The sequence below is a fragment of the Lissotriton helveticus genome, chromosome 7, assembly GCF_964261635.1.
Source record: "Lissotriton helveticus chromosome 7, aLisHel1.1, whole genome shotgun sequence".
In the NCBI taxonomy this organism is placed as follows: Eukaryota; Metazoa; Chordata; class Amphibia; order Caudata; family Salamandridae; genus Lissotriton; species Lissotriton helveticus.
The window spans coordinates 1,195,584,604-1,195,608,074 of NC_136068.1; the positions used below are offsets into that span (position 1 = coordinate 1,195,584,604).

A 23,471-nucleotide genomic window follows, 5' to 3' on the forward strand; every position below is an offset into this window, starting at 1 on the left:
CCACCTTATGGTGGGGTGCTCATCTGGGGGATCTGGAGATCAATGGTCTTTGGTCTCCGGAGGAAAGGTTGCTTCATATCAACCTTCTAGAGTTGCGGGCGGTACGATTGCCGCTCAAGACCTTCCTCCCTTCCCTTCGCGGTCAGTCAGTTCAAGTCCAGACGGACAACACTACCACGATGTGGTATGTCAACAAGCAGGGAGGAGTGGGGTCGCATTGTCTCTGCAGAGAGGCTCTGCGTCTCTGGTCCTGGGTTCGGGACCATCAGATTTGTCTGATGGCAAGTCATCTGTCCGGAGTTCTGAACGTGCGTGCAGACAGTCGCAGTCGGCAATTCTCTGCAGACCATGAGTGGAGGCTTCATCCGGAGGTGGGTCATCACGTCTTTCGGACGTGGGGAACTCCTCGGGTCGACCTGTTTGCCACTCACAAGAATGCTCACTGCCCGTCATTCTGCAGTCTCCAGTATCCGTTGCAGGGAGCGTTTCAGTTGAGTTGGGCCTCACGACTCCTTTATGCGTTTCCTCCCTGTGGCGGGGTTGAATGAAGGGACCGGGCTCTTGTTCTGGGCAAGTAGGGTTTTATTTTTATGAAAGTTCTTTTATAACGTGATGTGAGTCTCTCTCTTGCAAAGTCTCCTGGATCTGTGTTTGTGGTATCCCTCCTACAGGGTACAGGTTCAGTGGCCTTGTTCTTCCTGCTTTCACTCCCCTCGTCGTGGGCCTGGATTGCTCTCGCCACCAGCCATACGGGAAAGGAACACAGAGAAGAGGCTATCAGGACACTGCTTTTTGTTCCAAATGCCAAAGGGGAACCGGGGGTGTTTAGGGTCACCGCTGCACACGTGCTTTGTCAAGGGATCTATACAAGGGCGTGCAAGGGTGTAGTTGTGAGGAAAGGGTTAGGGGAGGGGAACGGAAAAACCGGGTAAGGAAGGAGTATTGATACTATATACAAAATGGCTAGCCAGACGTTAGCGTTACTAAGGAGGGAAGTCTCCCCGCCTCCCTACCCTGCCTTCGAACCGGTTCCATACCTGCTTCAGCCACACTCCTCCCTCGGGAGTGTGGCACGGCGCTTGGTGGGGACGGTGGCCTCCTGGCTTCTCTGCTCCCTCATCGATTGCGCGTCTTCTTCCCTCGTTACGAGAACAGCCTCCTTCGTCTTGCTCCAAAACTCCAACTCCGTCTCCCTCCTGGGTGTCGTCACATGCTGAACACTGTTCTTCCGCTCTTTTGGTCAATCCTGCGGTTCCTACATCAGACGGGGGCGGGACTTCATCTTCCACATATGCCCAGTTAAAGGAGCCATCTCCCGTGTCCTCTTCTGGCGATGCGAAGAGGGGAGGTTGGTCTGAACACCAGTCGTTCTGGGGTAATTGAAGAGAGGGGGAAGAAGCAGAGTCAACAACCCACTAGTCATTTGAGGGTGGCACCTTCTCCTCCCGCCCGGACACCTTTTTACACACCTTCCCCCGCCCCTGGGTTCTCCCGATCGGGTAGAAAAGAGGACCTAGATAAATAATCTGCGTTTCCATTTTCTGTGCCCTTTCTGTGCTGCACAACAAAAGAGAATGGTTGTAGGAACAAAAACCACCTGAGGACTCTTGGGTGTTGTGCCTTGTGTCTATACATCCATTGAAGGGGGGGCATGAGCGGTATAGAGGACAAAAGATCTCCCCTCTAGGTAGTACTTTAGTTTGTCGACGGCCCATCGTATGGCCAAACATTCCCTCTCTATGGTGGGATACTTGCACACTCTAGGATGTAGTTTCCTACTAATGAAGAGGATGGGGTGTTCAAGGCCGTCATCACCTATTTGGGATAATACCGCCCCATATCCTGTGTTGGAGGCATCTGTGGCCAGGGAAAAAGTTGGGAGGTATTAGTACCGGACTCATGGTTATGGCTTCTTTTAGGTGCTGAAAGGCCAGGCGAGCGTTCTCAGGGGTTTTAGTATGTGGGATGTTTTAACATCTTTTTTTAATAGGTCTGTAAGGGGACTAGCCATGTTGGCAAAGTTATCAAGGAATCTCCTATAATACCCTATCAAGCCTAGGAAAGCTCTTAGATCTCTTTTGGAGGAGGGAAAGGGGGTATTCAGTATCGCGTTAATCTTTTCTTCTTGTGGGGCAATGACTCCCTCCCCTAACATAAATCCTAGATATTTGACTTTAGTGTATGCTGCCCTCGATTTCTTGGCATTGACGTGTAGTCCAGCCATTTTTAGTGCCGTCAAAACCGCCTGTACATGCTTCAAGTGCTCTCCCCAGGTGTTAATGAAGATGTGGGGCTATGACTCCCTCCCCTAACATAAATCCTAGATATTTGACTTTAGGGTATGCCGCCCTCGATTTCTTGGCATTGACGTGTAGTCCAGCCATTTTTAGTGCCGTCAAAACCGCCTGTACATGCTTCAAGTGCTCTCCCCAGGTGTTAATGAAGATGTGGGGCTATGACTCCCTCCCCTAACATAAATCCTAGATATTTGACTTTAGGGTATGCCGCCCTCGATTTCTTGGCCTTGACGTGTAGTCCAGCCATTTTTAGTGGCGTCAAAATCGTCTGTACATGCTTCAAGTGCTCTTCCCAGGTGTTACTGAAGATGACAATGTCATCTACGTAGACCGAACAATGAGCTGTATAGGGGCTCAATATGTCGTTCATCAAGCGTTGCAGGAGCCCCGCGAAGGCCAAAGGGGAGGACGTTAAACTCAAACAGTCCCTCTTCTGTTGTGAGGGCGGTCTTTCGTCGGTCCTCCTCTCTGAGGGGAACCTGCAATAGCCCTTTGTCAGGTCCAATGTGGTGATGAATCGAGCCTCCCCGATCCGTTCGATTAGTTCATCCACCCTAGGTATGGGATAGGCATCGAAGGAGGATATAGCGTTTAAAGCGCGGAAGTCCATGCAGAACCTGGTCGTCCTGTCTTGGCACCATTACAATCGGAGACGACCAGTTACTCCTGGAGGGTCGTATCACCCCTAACCGGAGCATTTCTTGTATCTCCCGATTGACATCTTGTCTCCTTGCTGCAGGGATCCGATAGGCTTTTAGTTTTACACGTTTTCCTTCTTCGGTCTCAATCTTGTGTTCAATTAGATGGGTCCTCCCTGGAGTGTCGGAAAACCTTTGTGCAAAAGGTTGTTGGGTCTCCAGTAACTCTCTTCTCCTGTCTTCGGTTAGTTCCGGGTTCACCGGCAGTTGGTCTAGGGTTGAGACATCTAAGGACGTGGGAGACGAAACTGAGAGGACTTGGGTAAAGGACCTATCCATTTCTTTAACAAGTTTATATGAAAACACTGTTGTCTGGAAGGGGATATTTGTACCCGATAGGTGGAGTTCCCCAGTGTTTCGGTGATGGGGTAAGGTCCAAGCCATTCACTCTGAAACTTCTTGGTCGAGGAGGGAAGTAAGACCAGCGCCCAGTCTCCCTTTGATAGCTTCCTCCACTTTTTCCCACAATCATAATATTTCTTTTGACGGTGTTGACTCTTCTCCAAGTTGGAGTAAGCCAGATCTCGTAGCTTTCCCAGTTTGGACTTAAGCTGTTGGGTATATTCCAGCGTCGTTATTTGTTCTGTCACGTCTTCTTGTTCCCAAGCTTCCTTAGTGATCTCCAGTAAGGTCCTGGGTTGCCGTCCATAAAGCATTTCAAATGCAGAGCAGCTTAGACTGCTTTGCACTTGGGCCCTGAGCACGTAGAGGGCAAGGGGTAATAGGCGGTCCCAGTCCTTATTTTCTACAGGTAACATCTTCTTTAAGGTGGTCTTTAATGTACGATTATAACGTTCTACCAGGCCATCGGTCTGGGGGTGGTAAGCTGAGGTACGAATATGTTTTAAGTCTAACAGCTTGCATACTTCTTTCATTAGACGGGACACAAAAGGAGTCCCCTGGTCGGTAAGTATTTCCTTGGGGAAACCTACTCTTGAGAACAGATCTAGCAGCTTCTCCGCAACATTTTTAGTGATGGGGGCTCGAAGGGCTCGAAGGGCAAAAGCCTCAGGAAAGCGAGTAGTGTAATCTACTATGACCAAGGCGTAGACATGCCCGTGGGATGTATGGGGAAGGGGCCCGATTAGATCCATTCCCACCCTCTCTAATGAATTCCCTATAATGGGAAGGGGCGGTAGGGATACTGCTGGAGGTTTGTACATGTTCCTCTTCTGATAGGTCTCATTTCTTACAATACTTCTCGGATTCTTTGTAGATGCCTGGCCAGTAAAAATGTTTGGTTATGTTTTGGGCGTTTTTTTCTGCCCCCGAATGACCTGCGGTCAGGAGGGCATGCGCATAAAAGAGTATTTGATCTCTGAACACTTTAGGCACCAGTAACTGAGGGGGTTCATTCGATCTTCCTACTCTATATAACAACCCAGTCACTATCGTGAGTCTAGGGAAAGTGTCTGAAGGAGACATATGTGCTGCATGTGCTGACTCCCAGGCATTAAACAGGGTGGAATCATTAGCCTGTGCGAACCTGAAATTCCGGTCAAGTAACCAGGGTTCAGAGGATATTAAAGCAGGTCGGTAAAGATTCTTTTCTTTTTCTGCCACTTTTAGCTCGGTTTGGAATAGGGATAGGAATTCGGGATTATCCACCCCTATGATCAGGTCCTCCGGGAGTGACTCTGCCGCACCTACTCTTACAGTACAGGGGTTCCCTCCTATTGGGTGTATAGTGACCTGGGCCAGGGGATAGGGCTTCACGTCGCCGTGAACACATCTAATGTGGACAGTGGTTTCTGGGAGGAGTTGGTGGGGAAGAACTAGCCTTTTTTTGTATAACGGTTTGTCTTCACCCAGAGTCCAATAAAGCCCTTATACTTCTACTGTTGACTTGCACACGTACATAGAAGGAGGGTCCCATTTCTGACGCAGGCACATCACTGCCTTCGGGATGTACCCCACCTCCATCCGTTCTTCAGTAGCTTTTATTCTAGGACACCTGCGCGCGATATGGCCCCACTCCCTGCATTTAAAGCACTGTGGTCCTTTCATGGGAGTAGGGTCAAATCTGAGAGGTTTAGGCTTAGGTGGCTCCTGGTCACTTACTCAGGGCAAGTGGGGAAGTAAAATAGGGTAGTAGTTGCACTTCCAGCAGCACTCAGGCGGCTGGGTGCAGGGTGCTTTTGAGCCATCGGGCGCTCAATGTTATCCAATGGGAAAGTTACAAAGTAAACAAAGGCTGCAGGCTCGGGACGGAGATTCTTCAGGTGCGACCACCACTTCGAGAAGTAAGTTGGGTTCTTGGAGAAGAGGTAAGTACCCCAAAGGAGGGCACAGGGGCCCGTGGTGCGCCGGGTGCAGGGGTGTCTTTGGGTGTCTGTAAATCTTACCCTTGGCTGGTTGTGGTTGGAGGGGTCCCTGGTTCTGAGGCTGCAGGCGGCATCTGGGTCATCGAGGGGGGTCTTTGGGCACTGGACTTTGGGTCCCAGTCGCCGGGGGACGTCCTCGTGGTCTTGGATCAATCGGGCACAGGCCGGGCTCGGCGGGTGCAGAGTGGGCTGGATTAGCGGTTCCTGGCTGCCACCAGGGATATGGTTGTTGGAGCAGAGCCTCTGCTCATGGGAGTCCCAGTCTTTGAGAGGGTCAAGGCAGGCAGGTCTTCCAGGTTTTACAAGGTTGCTGTCCGGAGTCGCCGGGATTTAGCAGGGGCAGGTTCCAGGGTCGACAGGCCGGTAGGGCTCGGGCCAAGTCAGTTGGTGTCGTCCTGTTGTTAGCAGCTGCACGGAGGGTCTTCTTCTTCTTGATCTTCTTTCTTGTTTTCTTATCGGGATCTGAGGAAGGAAGGTTCAGGGTGCCCCTAAATACTAAGTTTAGGGGCGTTACAGGTAGGGCAAGGGCAGGGACCAATAGGTCTCTGTCCTGGGGTGGGTACACCCCCTAGTCTGCTCCTCTCCTGTGGGAGGGGGGCAGGAGCCTAGCTGTGATTGGGTAGGGCTCCCCATCTTCAAGATGTGCGGAGCCCGGGTCGTGCTTCACCTCGCCTCTCCCACCTGAGGGGTGGGGTTGGCACAGGCTGGCACCCCCCCCTTCCTGACGTAGGGTTTCCCGCCAGTCTTCCCGCCAGAGTGGGGGTCAGAACTGGTGGGGGCCAGTTGCTGAGTACAGCAAGTGGTCTGGAAAAGCTCATAAAGGCAGCAGGCCTTAGAATCTTCCCCCTGCCCATCCTGGGGGTGGAGACCTAGCACCTCGCCCAGGATGTGCATTGTTGCAGGCCCAGGAGAGTGGGGGGCTCTCCACCCAGGGGTCCAGCAACATGTCTGCTGTGTGGCAGCCTAGGCAGCCTCTCAGACCAGATGTGGATTGTAGGTTAGGTTTTCAGGGGGCATCTCTAAGATGCCCTCTGGTGCATTTTACATTAAATCCCATACTGGCATCAGTGCGTGTTTAATGTGCTGAGAAGTTTGATATCAAACTTGTCAGTCTTCAATGTAGCCATTATGGTGCTTTGGAGTTCGTAATGACAACCTCCCAGCACCATATACTCTTAATGGCGCGCTCGGCAAGCCCGTCTGTGCCTGTCCGCGCCCAGCTCCAGAACCCCTGGCCCCCGCACCCGCCACGACGACCTTTGCCACTACGACGCCAGCACTCTGCATGCTCTCAACCCCGGACGGACCCACAACTGCTTCAAGGCCTACCCGAAACACACACACGGTCCCTTTACATGCCGGAACTGCAGCTACACCAGCCACAGAGCCGACGAACCACCCGCCAAGAAAGACCTCAACCACCTCCGATGCTTACTAGTGAACACCCGCTCTGCACGCAAACACGCCGTCGAGCTCTGGGACCTGCTCAACACAACCTCCCCAGACGTCGCCTTCTTGACAGAGACCTGGTTGAACAACTCTTCCGCACCCGACATCGCCGTAGCGATCCCAGACGGCTACAAGATCACCCGCAGAGACCGCACTAACGGAGTTGGAGGAGGAATCAGCATTGTCCACAAGAACAGCATCAGGGTCTCGACTAGCACCGATGACGCGCTCAGCACCGCCAAAGATGCAAATCCAGATCCACACAGACCCCCAACTCTACCCTCAGAGGCACCCTCTTCTACCGACCCCCTGGACCCCGCCCCCAGTTCAGCGACTCCATCGCTGACTTCATCAGCACGCACGCCCTGACCTCCACCGACTACATCCTCCTCGGAGACCTGAACTTTCACCTTGAGAACAACAACGACAACAACTCCACAACCCTGATCGATAACCTTGCCAACCTCGACTGAGACAACTCGTCACAACGCCCACCCACTCGGCCGCCCACATGCTCGACCCCGTCTTCTCAAGCCTGCACGTCTGTCAACCACACCACTGAACTCCTCTGGATCGACCACCGGTGCATCCACTTCACCTTCCAGAAACCCACCACACACCACCGCACCCAACAGATCCCCCGCCGCCGCTGGAGCAAAGCCACCGAAGACCAACTACATGCAAACGCTCTGCCGCCGCTGGAGCAAAACCACCGAAGACCAACTACATGCAAACCTCGCTCTCAGCCCACCCACCGAACCGTCCGACACCAACGTCGCTGCCCACAACCTCAGACGCTGGATCGAGGACTGCGCCAACACCTTCGCCCTGCTGAAGAAACCCCCGCACAGAGACACCAGCAAGAGGGCCAGCTGGTTCACCCCAGAACTCCTAGATTCCAAGCAAGCCTGCCGGAAACTAGAGAAGAAATGGCACAGTGAACAAACGCCGGACTGCCACGCAGCACACAAGGATGCCGTCCGCAACCACCACCACCACCACCTCATTAGGGCTGCCAAGAAGACCTCCTTCAAAGACCGCCTCGACAACAACGCACACGACAGCAAGGAGCACTTCAACATCGTGAAGGAACTCTCCAACTCCAGCTCCAACACCAACAGAAGAACGGAATCCTGGACCCTTCCCAGTGAGGGTTCCGCAGCAACCACAGCACCGAGACTGCCCTCATTGCCACCACCGATGAGATCGGGACCCTGCTAGACAATGGGGAGACTGCAGCACTCATCCTCCTAGACCTCTCTGCCGCCTTTGACACCGTCTGCCACCGCACACTACGCGCACACCTCCACGCTGCAGGGATCCGAGACCAGGCTCTGGAATGGACCACCTCCTTCCTCACCGGCAGAACCCAGAGCGTCCGCAAACCCCTGTTCCGAAGCCTCAGAGATCATCTGCGGCGTCACCCCAAGGATCCTCCCTCTGCCCGACACTGTTCAACATTTACATGGCCCCGCTCGCACACGTCGCCCATCAGCACGACTTCAACATAATCTCCTACGCCGACAACACTCAACTGATCCTCTCCCTCACCAAGGACCCCATCACCGCCAAAGCCAACCTCCATGAAGGAATGAAGGCCGTCGCCGATTGGATGAAGATCAGCCGTCTGAAGTTGAACTCTGACAAGAAGAAGGTCCTCATCCTCGGCTCCAACCCGTCAGCCTGGGACGACTCCTGGTGGCCAACGGCACTGGGGGCAGCCCCGACCCCCACCGACCACGCACGCAACCTGGGAATTATCCTCAACTCAGCGCTCTCAATGACCAAGCAAGTCAACGCCCTCTCCACCTCCTGCTCCAACACCCTCCGCATGCTCCGCAAGATCTACATAGGGATCCCGACAGATAATAGAAAAACAGTCACCCAGGCCCTTGTCAGCAGCAGACTCGACTACGTAAACGCCCTCTACGCAGGAGCCCCGACCAAGCTCATCAATAGACTACAAGGCATCCAAAACGCCTCGGCACGACTGATCCTCGATGTACGATGACACAGCCACATCACCCCTCACCTGAGAAACCTGCACTGGCTCCCCGTCAACAAGAGGATATCCTTCAAGCTCCTCCTCCACGCACACAAGGCACTTCACAAGACCGGCCCAGCCTACCTCAACAGACGGCTCTCCTTCTACACCCCCAACCGCCAGCTACGCTCTGCCGACCTCTCACTCGCCACAGCCCCGCGCATCCGAAGAACAACCACCGGCGGGAGATCCTTCTCCCACCTCGCCGCCAAGACATGGAACACCCTCCCACTGAGCCTACGACAGACCCAAGACCTGCTGACCTTCAGGAGGATACTAAAGACCTGGCTATTCAATCAGTAGCGGCCCCCACCTCCCCCTTTCCCCCCCCTCCTCAGCGCCTTGAGACCCTCGCGGGTATATAGTGTACTTAACAAATGACTGATTGATTGATTGACTGATTAACTGCACTTACAGTGCCAGGAATGGCCTTGGGTACTGTAGGGGCACAGGGCTCATGCACCTGTGCCCACACCACTGGCATAGGGCACCCAGCTAGAGGGGTGGCTGATGTATGCCAGGGCAGTGGATTTTGTGGGCCTGGCACACGGGGATGTGTGCCATGTCGACTCTTTGGTTAGTTCTGTACTTACTCTACTCCCTTTGCAGGCTGAGTGTCTATGTGGGTGTCAGGGTACAGGGTCCCTAAGGGTGGCACAATAAGTGCTGTAGCCCTTAGGGGTCTTCTGTGGTCATCATGCCCTGGGTACCCAGGGTGCCACTTACTAGGGGCTAACAAGTGGCCAGAGATGCCAATTGGGTTTTAATTTCAACACAGTTTTAGGGAAGGAACACAGGCCCTGGGCTCCTGGTTGGCAGGAACCCAGGGCACACTCAGTCAAAGCACATCAGCAATTCAGCAAAAAGTGATGGCATACCAATGCAAGAAAGATGGCACTTTCTCACAGCCTACCTCCACACCTTCGCGAAGCATTACTGCTTAGATTCCGAGGTAAGGAGGGATGGTCACTTTGCGAGCTCCGTCCTACAGTACTTTTTGGTATAGAAGGGTGGACACCCTCCTCCGGGAATGGGGACTGCTGTGGGACACTATTCACAAGGTGAGAAATCCACTGGCAGATGTATCCATCAGAAGAAAAAGTTCCTTACCTTCGGTAACGCTTTTTCTGGTGGATACAGTATCTGCCGGTGGATTCCTCACTGACCCACCCGCCTCCCCGTTGTCCACCCTTGTATACCTTCAATTATGTTATTTTATGTCTGTTGCTTTCAATGGAAGTCTTTAAATATTTTTGCTTTACTGCATTGATTTCAACTTTGTGTGGTGGTTTGAATACTGTGTACTGTATATATATTAGTGCGGTCCGTCCGTGTGCCTTGAAGGCACGGAAAAAAAGGGCGGAACTGACGTCATCACGCAGACGAGGCTCTCTTATGGCTCCAGTGACGTCAGCGGAGTCGCAAGCGGAGCCATGCTTCTGTGACGTCGTCCTCGTCGGCGTGGAGAGCTACAAAAAAATTCCGAAAGCTGCTGGCGCAGGAGATATTCACAAGCTGAGGAATCCACAGACAGATACTGTATCCACCAGAACAAGCATTTGCAATGCAATAGTTCTCGCATTAGGAAAGTGTGAGCTATTGGTATTGTAAATGACACATTTTTTTAATATGTGTTGACTTTGAAAATATATAAATTAATAGCATTGTTATTCACAACGCCAATAGCTTACACTTTCCTAATGAGAGTCCTATTGGCTATGGCAATGCTTGTTGGTAGCAAGCAAGTACCGTGCTGTTGTGGTGGTGTCCCAGAGTGATGTGGTGGTGTCCTAGAGTGATGTGGTGGTGTCCCAGATTGGTGTGTTTACTAAGGGCATCGAGTGATGCAGAGTGTAAAGGTGTTTCCAATATTTGCTTTGCAACAATTTGACCCTAGTGCTGAGGGCACCGAACGATGAATACTGTTATTTTAACTTGCACAAAGACCAAGCTAAGTATAGCATTTAAAGGGGGAAGTTTTGCAGTACTAGTAGTCAAACAGTCCAACTCCTCATAATTTTTAGTAACTAATATTGTATTTAAAGGCCCACAATTGGCAGTAGCTAAAACATTTGCTAATTAATAAACATCACGTGTGTAATGTTAAAGTTGTAAATTTTTATCCTGTTTGCTAAACGTTTGGAATAATCCGGACTGAATAGACTTTCTGATTATTTGTTTATTAACTATTTGACTTTTGTGATAACCGTCTAAAGAGATTGCTGAATGCTTTGTTTGCTTTTGCAAAACCCGGACGGCATATAGCACAGCAAAAAGAGTGGGAGGAGGGCAGTACTCGTGGGGAAATTGGCAATGAAAGTATATTTTAAAAAAATGGATGATTGCACATTTGATCTTAATGTGTGGCTTTGGGGCAAATAATTGGCAATAGAGAAACAGAGCGGAAAAGCAAGCCTTGTAGTTGACAGCAAAAATACAGCCTTGTTAACGTTAACATGGTAGTTTCTAAACTTGTGAAGTAGTTACCTTGGGCTCCAAGCAGACGGAGGCCAAGTTACGCAGCTACTTTGAGGTTTTTTGTTTTTCCCTAGGATGCTAAAGCACATACTGTGAAGAAGACGTGCGATGTACGTGGGTGGGGCTTTAACACAAAGTCAAGCAGCAAGGGTCCAATGATGTGTTTGTATTTGAAAGAGAAGTTTAGAATGAAAAAGAGGCTTGTAAATGTTTTGGCTGTGGCTACGACAAAACGGACGTTATGACAGACAGTAACGTAGTCTTAATTTAAAAAAAAGTTTGTGTGCCGAGCAAGCACATAATAGCTGAAAGTAAAAATCTGCTAATAAAAAACAAAAATACTAGGCTGTTGGTTAAAAGGCACAAATGTAGCAGGGTTATAATATTTTAGTGCTAATATACTTTGTAATTGTTAATAAGCAACAGAAATGCTGTGTTTGCAGAGCGCACAAACTGCTAGCAAGCAAGCACCAATGTAAACGGCGGTGGAGATGTAGCTGAAAGTGAAACATTGTGTTGAATGAAATGGGAAAGTAAAGCAAGTATCTTTGTAATCCCGCTGCCGAGGTGTATAAGTATAGGATCAATATCGGCAAACACAGAGCATCAATGTAAACGGGGGGTATATCCAAGGGGGGTCAGTATAGTCAGATGGGACAGAACATTCACGCAGATGAACGTGGCCCCCATCGGCGGACCAGATTCACACAAAGCCTGATGCCACAAAGCCTTATGGTTAGCATAAGCTCGCCCCGTGGTGCAGCAGGACGTTGGACTCTTTCTGCCGCCAGCCTTCATGCTTCGGAGGTCGGTAAACTCCGTGCCATTAAATGATGCAATAGTTGCATCTGATGGTTACAGTGCTTAGAAATGACAGAAGCGCATTATGAAGCGCTGTATAAATACACCTGTTTGTGGAAGGAGCACAACCGAGGGACGAGAGCCGAGTACCTGAAACCCATAAAAAAAACATAGCCTCGAAATAAATGCTGCATATGTGCCGCTGGCAATGGAAGCCCATAGGTTTGTGCTAGCGCCGCCGTTGTATTTAAAAAAAAAAAAAAAAACATTTTTTATTAACAAAGCAAGCAGGGCAATGTTACATACATAAGACATGATGTGTATTGTGTGGATCACGTGAGCAAAGCAGCCTTGGTCATTGTCACAAGTACATATAAAAACACATGCATTGACACATCAATAGTACTATTCTTAACTTGTATAAACTATGTTATTCTGAGGCACTATCATTGTCTGTAAAGTCCGGGGGGTCACAAATGCCACCACGTAACCTATTCCAAGCCCCCAAAATGTTCTCCCATTTCTTGGGGCACCCACGGTGCATAAATACCGACTTCTCAGCCACCATCATTTCATCCATATCCTTGCACCACTTACGGAGGGTAGACGGTGTTTCGGAGCCCCACAATAAAGCAATGTTACGTTTTGCCACCACCGTGCCCAACATTACCCAATCTTGCTGGCGGTGATTTAAGTCATTCGGTTCCCATATGTTCAACAAACATCGACGGGGCTCTGGCACCAGGGAAATATCTATAGTCTGAGAAATTGTGCGCATGACTGCCATCCAAAATGTTGCTATGTGTTTGCAGTCCCATATAGTATGATAGAACGTCCCCTCGTCTCCACAATGTCATAAGCAATATTTATGTGAGGTGGACCCTATCTTAAATAGCGTCGTTCTAGTGTAGTACGTACGGTGTAATATTTTAAGCTGAACTAGCTTGAGTCTAGAGGGTATGGCTGTCTCTCGGGTGGGAGGAAAGGGCCTCTTGCCATTCAGACTCGTCAAAATCACCCACGTCTCTGGACCAGTTCTGTCTTAGTGTGGACGACACGTCAGGAAGGTTGTTTATCAATTTCCGGTAGGTCAAAGAGGTGGCCCTGTCCGGCATATGTTCTGTCAGAAGCCTATCTTCTAGAGGGGATGAATCCTGCAACTCGGTATCTTCAGGTATGACCGATTGGAGTGCATGCCTGCTTTGAAGGTATCTGAACCTCTCTGTCTGTGTCATTTCGTAATGTGCTTGAAGGTGGGAGAAGTCTACCATCCTCCCTTTCTTCCACAGGTCACCCACCACTGAGATACCTATATTATCCCAGTTCCGGAATCCCGTACTGTTGCGAAGGGAACCCAACCTATAAGAGTCCCAGAGTGGTGTCATTAATGTGATCGTCCCAGAACATTTAAGACGCCTATTTGCCTTATACCAAAGTTGAACAGAGTGTCGCCTGGGCCCGAGTAGGTCTGAGGGCACACGGTGGCTATAGAGGTTACCCAACAGCCCCTTACTCTCCAAGCATTGTCTATCTGCCAGATATGCCGGTTCGGTCTGTGGGGCATGTAACCAGTAATTTATCTGTTTGAGATGGGCCGCCCAGTAATATAATTCCATATCAGAAAGCGCTATTCCCCCATCAGACCACGCCGTTGTATTTTTGAAGCTCCGTTAACTGGACATGCACTAATAATGCATGCAGAGAAATGCCGTTGCGAAAACTGAATTAAAAACACGGCAAAAGCAAAGCATTAGTTATAGTGGAATAAAAGACACTGATAATGCGGAGGAGAAAAGCTGTAGTGAAAACACAATGAAAAATACGTGACAATCAAAGCGTTGGTGGACATCGAGTGGAAGCCACGGTGGGGAGGCAGTAGTAAACAAGTCAGATGGGGGCGGGGGAGCAGGGGAGTGAGCGAGTGGGAGGGAAGCGCTGGCGAAGCGTCGCGCTTCAAGAGCCTGGTGGGGGGGCATGGCAGCGAGCAAGTGGAGCGCATTCCAATGAAGTCTGGTGCGAGGCGTGGGGGGCAGGGGAGGGAGAGCAGGCATATGGGGTGTGAGTGAGGCCAAGCGCGCGCCTGGGGAAGCTTCACGCTCCAGTACACAACATGCATTGTGAGAAATCCGCTTGTTCAAGCGAGTTTGTTCTAACCCAATAGTTCAGAGCAATAAATTGCTCGACCTAAAAAGCGTTACCGAAGGTAAGTAACTTGTTCTTTAAGTTCCTAACGAAAATCATCAACTCTCACCTTAAGCCTCCTCACAATAGGATCTACTGGATTCCTTCCAGTTGGTAGTTTTGCCCTACTGATAGGACTGGATCACATTTAGTGTAGGTATGGGTTGATTTGCTGATAATGCAATGCATCCTTTTGGAGGCCAATCCTATTGAACTCCGTGCTTTTTCAAAATGGAGCATCATTCTGATCTGCTGCCCCACTAAGTAAGAGTGCCTAAAGTCCTTTAGCCGTCCTTTAGCCGTCCTTGCAGTGCTGCTTTTGCTTTTTGTCTGTTACAAGTCATGGGTAAAACTGGGGAAAAATGTACATCCCTGTTGTACAAGTCCTACTTTGAATCCACCTCACTTGATATTGGTTTTAACCGTCTTTTTGTTTTTGTTAAGCACCCCTAATCACATTGCCATTTTTTGCTGACAACCTGCATATTTCTATGGTGCGACAGCTAAGTATCTGCCCTTCGATATTGACTATTATTATATGATTCTTCTGCCTGGTGGTGGTCAGAACCATCACTTCCAAAACATTGTCGCTAAGAACAGGCATTGAAAAATCCTAAAACTGTTACTGACTGGCAGGTTTAGTAAGTTTAAAAATGTACTCAACCTTCCTGTAATGTACTTGACACGCAAACTGGTCTCAAATTGTGTGACCCTAGGCAAATATTTTATTTTATAGAGCCGCTTTTTCTTCATTATCACATCGAGAGCACCTTCAAGTATGCGAGTTCAGCATTTCTGCTGCACAAAAAAAATGATTAAAGAGACTAAATGTTTTCTCCATGTATAATAAGTATCTTTGCTCCATGTATAATAAGTATCTAACCACACGATCTCAGATATCTCTGTTAGTTCACTATTAGCATTGTTATCGGGCAGGGGAGGATCAGTTTAGGTTTAAAAACTCACTTTTAATAAATATATTACTGAAGCATGGTGTGGTAGCGCACTGTCATTTACTGACATTACATTTCCTATTAAAATGGCCACAACGTTCCCATTCGGTGTATGTAACAAGGACCCCCTGAACACAAATTATTTCAATTCCCGGTCAGGGAAAAACAATTATGAAGAAAAATCAACCTAGGCAATTGTATATTCCTGTCTACACAATGGTATATGGGAAAATTAACACATGAAAGCGAATTCTGTCTTTACTGTTGAAAATTTTAATCCGTCATAAAAACAATTTATTTTGATACATTCGTTAAACTGTAAAACCATACAGTCTGAAATAGATCAAACATAGAATAATAGTTAACAATTCATTTAAAATCAACAGTGTTGAAATCCAAAAATAAAAATACCAATATACAACAAAGGCAAAGAATAGTGGCACAATAATTATCGACGCGCGTTTCGGCGAACTAGTTCCTTCTTCAGGATTAGCCACAAGTTACCAAATTTCAATCACGGCACCCATACGGAAAGAACAGTCAAAAACTGCCAATCACACTGATAGTAAAAATCTTCAAATTTCTACAAAGGACTCTGATTTCATCCTCCGGTTTTACGCTTGTTTAGTGCTAGTATGTGTATAACTGCTTCGTGATAGCAAAATAGGCCACAATACCTCCAACGATGTGATATTATCGCTGTTCCCTTTGATTTCAGCGTTTTAGTTCTGGGACTGAATATCCGTAGGTCGTTAAAACAAAAATGAAAAGGTGGAACTTCGTGTTAGGTTCCGCAGAGACAGCCTAATTGCAGCGTCTAACGAAGCTTGGCAGAGGATATGGCCTTCGGTTAAAGCTGATATAGCCGATAGCTAATAGAAAACGATAAAAATTTAAAGGTGAACGATAAGTCCTGGCGTCTTACGTCACAGGACGTTAACATGCAGTTTACTGATAAAATGATATAGCATATAAACAATAATCTGTGAAAATTGGGTTTCAGCAAACATATTTATCATTTGCACAACACCAAGTAAGGTCTTCTGATTTTTCTTCATCGCCTTGGTTTAATGACTCACTGAGGATAAGGAAACAGGCCATTCGGAAGGCGGAGAGAGCCTGGAGGAGGGATTATAATACGACGCCACAGAGCCTATATCAGCAAGAGCTTGCCGCGTATAAAAAGGCTATCCTAGCACGAAAATCGGAGTTTTTTGAGTCTAGGATTGCAACAGCCCGAAATCCGCAGAAAGAAGTCTTCAAGCTGCTCTCTGAATTGAGGAAGAATAAGGAGCAGAGGCCTGAATTTCTGCAGGAGGACTGCCAAAGATTCCAGGATTTTTTCATTAATAAAATTGAAGATCTCCTGTTAGAAATCTCTCGCTCTCCCGTCCTAGAATGCTCACTACAAGTTACGCCTCTTAGTCCTAAAGTTGATAACCCCTGAATACTTTCCCCTTGATTACGAAGGAGATGCTAGTCAGCCTGGTAGGGAGCGTAAAGTCAGGCCCCAAGGTGGATCCTTGCCCCCCGAGGGTTTTTAAGCTAGCTATGCCAGGGATGGAAGAGGATGTTCTCAACCTCCTAAATAAGTCTTTGGAAACTGGACAAGTTCCGGCTATGCTTAAGGAGGCCCGGTTGATTCCGCTGCTCAAGAAGCCCGGGGCGGATGTAAACATTTTAAAGAATTTCAGGCCCATCTCCCAATTACCCTTTTTAGCTAAGGTTTTGGAACAGCATGTGCTGACATACCTCTCAAAGCATCTGGAGACCAATGATCTGTTAGAGCAGAATTAGGCTGGATTCCGGGTACATCACAGTACGGAGCTGGTGATGGTGTCCATTTTAGATGAATTGAGGTGTAGAGCTGATAAAAAGATCCCAGGGGCCCTGGTGCTACTTGATCTCTCCGCGGCTTTTGACACGGTGTGTCATAGTCAACTGTTGTCGCGTGTGAGAGATCTGGGCATCGGGGGGTCTGCACTAGGTTGGCTTACCTCTTTCTTGCAAGATAGATCGCAGAAAGTGCAGTTGTCCGACCTAGTATCAACATCAGCGGCCATCACCTGTGGTGTGCCGCAAGGCTCGGCTCTCTCACCGCTTCTTTTTAACATTTACCTGCAGCCACTGATTTCAGCTCTTAATCAGATGGAATGTCAGATTTATAATTATGCTGACGACACGCAGATCGTCATCCAAATAGAGGATTCTCCAGGAGCACAAGCCAGGTTGCATAACATCTTGAGGTACACGGTAAACTGGATGTCCGCCAACTCCTTGAAGATTAATCCTGATAAAACCGAGGTGCTGCCTATAACCATCTCAGGCAGCCCATGGAATGATGGGTTTTGGCCCAAGGAGTTAGGTAGGACGCCGGTACCAGTAACCGTGGTGAAAAGCCTGGGAATCCATATTGACAGCAATTTGTCTATGAAGAAACAGGTGTCTGTAGTGGTAGGCACGTGTGTTGGTCTTCTGAGACAGCTTCGTAAGATCTCCCAATTGCTGTTGTTTCCCACTCTAAGAAGCGCTGTGTCAGCTATGATCCTGGGGCGATTGGATTACGGCAATGCGCTGTATATAGGGCTGCCCCAGCAACAACTCGCAAGGCTTCAGACAGTAATAAACGATGCAGCGAGACTGATCTTTAAGAAGCCTAGGAAGACGCATGCTTCACCTCTCCTGCGTCAGTTACACTGGCTCCCTGTTAGACAGAGGGCATTGTTTAAAGGATTGTGTATTTCCCACAAGGCACTCTACGGTAACGCGCCCAGTTACATTAAAACCAGTCTATCTGGCTATATCCCTGGTAGGGTACTGCGGTCCTCTGAAGCCACTCTCCTGGTCAATGCACGTTTCCGCCTGTCCACTCTGGGCGGGCGTGCTTTCTCCAATTTGCTTCCTGCAGCATGGAATAAACTACCACCTACTCTCCGTAAGGAGCCTAATCTACTGCCATTCCGCCGAATGTTAAAAACCATACTCTTCCGAGAAGCATGGGGAGTATTGTAAGTTGGCTACCTGTTTTTTTTGTACAGTTGTTTTTTTCTTGTACAAGCGCTTAGAGACCCTGGGGTGATAATGTGCTATATAAATTGAAATAAATAAATAAATAAATAAAATATTTTTTTCGTCACACAGAATTACACAAAATGGGCTTTTATAACTACTGAAATATATTTTGACATTTTGGCCAGTTCACTTATTAGCTAATTAAATGTTGTGTGTTAGAAAAACATCTGACACCCTACTGCCATTCATTTCACACTCTTTGTACAGCACTTCAGACAGTTCACTCTACAAAATCCTGTAACCCTGCAGTTAGAGAAAGAAAAGTAATTGTAAAAAGATGTAAACTGACTTCTAACCTCTGTCTCTAAACACAGAGCAAATATCACAAGATAAAATCAATATTTAAAGGCATATTTATTGCTCCTTCACTTTGAGTGAACAGAACCCCTGTTCTTTGTCAGCCTGCTAGAATGGGCGAATAGACCTTAATTATAGCTCTGCCTGATAACATCTGACTCTCCATAGCAAGTGGGTCAGTAGATTTCTCAAGGCCGGACCAAGGTCTATACCCATGGATTCTTTAGTTGACAAATCTTGTGAAGCCACCCTGCACGATACTTGTTTGCCTCTGTGACAAAGGACCTGATTAGCATTAAAAATCTGAACAAGGAATGTGTCCACTAAGGTGACTCAGAGTAAAACTGACATACTCTTTTTAAGCCAAATATATTTCACCAAGGTTGCTGCATATGTCCACGTACTGAGCTTTTAGCAGCTGAGATTACAATTACTATAATTTAAAAGTACTTTTCCAGGTTATTCAACTTTCAGTCCTCAAACTTATGCTATAGAAGCATCCTCTTTTTCAAGTCCAAGCCCCTAATGCAAGCTCTTCCATTGACCTTCTCACAACTGACTCCATTTTGGTAGGATCCATGATAAATGGAGGCTAGATTAGGCACTATATATATATATGCTAGGCTGCCATTGTTCTTTATCCCTTGACTACAATGATTGCTCTGTTTCCTGTAGAATTTTAAACTTCCTATGCAATTTGGCTAAAGACAAATCGGAGACTTTATCCACTCACTTTGAAATATGATATACATGCTACTTTAAGGTATACACTAAATAGTGCCTAACAAGCTGACAAAGGTAATCCTGCATTAAAGAAAACCGCAAACAAACAGTATTCATGGACCACTGCCTATGGAACATATATTTTAATTAAGCTCTTATTATAGCTCAACAACAGACTCAAAGCAAAATAACCATATACCGCATTTAATAAGGACCTCAAATATAGAAACACACTGGAGTTAATTTCAAAGCTATTTATTTGTACAAGGAACAGCAATAAAGAGGAGGCAATCTGAAATGTTGGCGGACTTGCAGTGATACAGTTGTTGTCATTGCCTGTGGTTGTTGTTTAAAGGATAGGCATGAAGTGATACAGATAGTACATCCCCTGGTCTGGATATTGAATTCAGCTTCTCATGGCTTGTCCTTTAGCCAACATTCTCACCATCCAAACACAATTGACTGATTTTAGGGAAGAGCAGGGACTCTGCTTGGTGGTTCCCTAGAATCTTTGAGCTTATGGCTATGTGTAGCCACGCAGTGTCTCTTGCTAGGTGAAGGATTAGAGTGCTCCTAATTCAAGCTAATTTGCCCTAGACAGAAACCTCCTGTTTACTTGCCATGTTGTTACAACAAACTGTAGCAATATTCTGGACATTTTACGCTCTCTGTAAATGCAGAGTTGAAAATCATGTTCAATGCTGGATTGCAGAATGGACTCCATGGCAGCATCAACCAGATTTCATTTTATACAATCTTATTTTACTCTTAGCAAACTCTGGAACAAGCAGACGGGAGATTAAAGTGCCCGTGTGTAGCTCTATGTACTTACTTGTAACATTGAACAACTTTCAAGGTGCAATTGTTCTTAGCAACTAGTAACTTTGTATATCCATTCAGCTCATTCTGTTAATATCAATCAATGAACATTGAGGTCTTGTCTCATGCAAACACATCACATAAGTCTGTTTTCTACTTGTTTATTACAATGTCTAAGAAGTCACGGTAGCATAAACCTGCTGACTGAATATACCCATTTTTTCTTACAGCACACCCGAAAGTGTCTTTGGCTGCTATTACTGTCTTCTTCAACAACCAAGACCACTTCAGAAGGAAATGATGGATGCAAGCATCAACTTCCCTGAATATGTAATCTGTTTTCTGGGAGGTTCAGAGAAAGGACTTGAACTATATCCTTTACAAGAGCATTTAAAGGGAATATAACTATATAAACCTTACATTAATCATCACTGATTTCCTATTTTTAGTCCTCCCTGTGGTCGATATCAGCTTATCTAGTTCACATCTAAGAGAAACTGTAGGAAGCCTGAAGGGCATTTGTATAGGATATGGTACAAGAATCTCAGGTGGTCCCCAAATAGCCTAGATCTCTCTCTCTTGTAGAACCCTGGTCCTTGCTAGTTGACACATATTGAAGTCCCAGATTTAGGAACTCTGTGTCCAAAATGTAATCAGAAGGTGCTTTGTGGCAAAAACATCATGGCAAATTTCCATTTGGCATGTTCTGGTGCCATGAAATTTCACCTTTGTTAAGTATAGTGTTTGGAGACATGTTTTCCTCTGAGTCAAAACTCCATGCCAATATTCACAGATTCAAAAGGGTTGATTGTCATATTTTTTTTGCATCTGTCCACTAATATGGACCTTAGTTTGGAGGTTAAAATCGAATGGTACAGATACTTTAATCTTGAAAAAAAAGACTAATATCTTGAAGACTGCTGATCTGAATGTCAACATTTCAAATGTTACATATATCCGGCATCGATCATCCTGTCAACCTGCTATTGTCAATAAAATGAAGGCTGATTGCCTCCTGCGCAAAGGTGATCTGAATCTTACTGCTAGATTGGATTTTCAGCACTTTTAAGCAGTCACAAGCTTGCAACAGTGCAAGATCTATTTAGCTTCAGGTGTTGGTATTAAGCATCATAGATAAGCAAAGGTGATGGCTTCTGTGGCATTCTGGAAGTAGGCTCTTAGCACATGAGTGATTGTTGTGGTGGAATGGTTTGGATGTCAGATTGGAATGGTGGGGGTGAGAGCGAGAGGGATGGTTGCTTTAAGGTTGGTTAGAAGCAGAGGACTGTGGATGGCCACAGTAGTGTTTTATGGATGTGCTTTTTCTGGCTAAGAATAATCGTTCTTCCTATGTAGAAATAAAATTACCATAATGCTCCAGGGCTAGCGCTTTTCTTCACTGGCTACAAACATCAGGGAAGAGCTGAATGTGCTCCGACTGTATAACGCTTCTTAGCTAGATTATAAGGCTGCTTTGGTGCCGTTGCTGTTTGCTATTCTGTGTTCGAGAAACCATTTTGCATTTCAGATGAGGAGATTAACTATTGAGCTGATTTCGATTGTGCCGACTACGTTCTGGAACGCAGCAATCTTCTGCCTTTGACACTTATAATTAAGATTTAAGAAGAGTATCAATGTAGATGTGTAACGTTTTAAATTAGTGAGAACATTTTTGCCAAATTTAGATCCTAAGAATCATTGTGCAATTATGAACACATCAGTTTTGAAGAGGTATTAAGGGATCCAATTCTCATGAAGTGCAAAACCAAGAGGGTACAAGAATGAGTGTTGGTTTCTTCAGAATTATCTCTAAAGAAAAGGTTGTCCTCAGCTAAAGGAATAGTGAACCTTGAGAGAACTGTGCAAGAAATTAGAGGTAACTCCAGTGAATTGATTTCAGTAGTTAAGCAAGCTATTGGCAAGGTTGAAAACGGTGAAAAGAATAAACGTGTAAAGAGGAAAAATTTACAATACTATGGCTGTGGATGAAAGTTATAACCATTTGGGCAACTTAGAGGGATGCCCAGCCTGGGACAAGACATGTGCCAAGTGTCAGAGGAGGGGTCGTTTTGCTTCCGTTTGCAAGTCCACAGCTCAAAGGAAGGTCAATATAATTCCAGAATAGGGGAATAATTGTGAAGAAGATTCATTACACCCAAAGGACAACTTGATTGTAAAGGATAGTACAATACAGAAGAATCGCCTTCTCAAAATATCGTACTAGATGGTATCAATGTACACATGATGATGGAATCGTTCTTGGTATTCTAAAAAAGACCATGACCTATTTAAATTCATATTGTCTGGCAGAAACTTACTTCCGATGTAAGTCAGTCCTAGAGGTTACTTGGGCCCAGAATTAAAATGGTGGGGTTATTTTGGTCTGAGTTAAAGTTTATTGATTGAAAAGTTTTGTAGCTGATAAGGGGGAGCCTATTCTAGACTGGCACCACCAAGAGGATCGGCGTGCATGATTAAATCCACCTGCTATTCTGTCAGCATACTCAGTAGAGGATGTATGACGTTACAACGCCTACCTTTGCAACGCCTACCTTTACATCGTAAGTTTTACAACGCATACCATTACAACGCATAATGCTTTTGGGCTCTGGATAGTGAATAGTTTAATTTACTATTCCAACTCCAGTCCCCGTGGATAGTAGGGAAGGTTATTGGATAGTAAATTAACCTATTCCCTATCCTAGAGCGCCCCCCAGAGCAATGCGTTGTAATAGTTTGCGTTGTAAAAGTTGCGTTGTAAAGGTTGTATACCCTCAGTAGAAGATAAAGGAAAAGACAAGTCTGGGAACTTGTGAATGAATTTCCAGGTGTTTTTGAAGAACCGTTAGGAGAGTAAAAGGGATTTAAACATAAGATAATTTTAAAGGAATGGATGATACCAATATAACATAAAATTAGAAATGTTCCCATTATATATATACTAGCAGCCCGCCCCAGCGTTGCCTGGGGCAGAAAGGGGCTGGGGTCAGCATTTGAGGCTTGTGTGCCTCTGTGCACACCCGCTCCCGCCCGACCCCCTCCCACCCCGACTCCCTCCCACCCCGACTCCTCCCGCCCGTCCCTCTGTGCACACCCGCTCCCGCCCGACCCCCTCCCCCCCCCTGACTCCCTCCCGCCCCGACTCCCTCCCGCCCCGACTCCCTCCCGCCCCGACTCCAATGTGCCTTTACCTTACCTGAGCCGCCGCTCCTTCCCGCGCTCCTCACTTCACCGCCGCTTCATGTCCGCCGCTCCTCTTCGTCATGACGCACCTGAGCCGCCGCTTCTCCCCGCGCTCTTCACTTCACCGTCGCTCCATGTCCGCCGCTCCTCCT

General features: G+C 47.1%; 1 protein-coding gene across 1 annotated transcript in view; it reads left to right on the top strand.

Moving 5' to 3' along the window:
* C7H17orf75 (chromosome 7 C17orf75 homolog) overlaps positions 1–23,471 on the top strand; it is a 198,648-nt gene that overhangs the window by 105,107 nt on the left and 70,070 nt on the right. Inside the window, exon 4 of the mRNA XM_078654362.1 lies at positions 20,367–20,507. Coding sequence (XP_078510488.1) covers positions 20,367–20,507 — 141 coding nt within the window. The remainder of the gene's footprint in view (positions 1–20,366; positions 20,508–23,471) is intronic.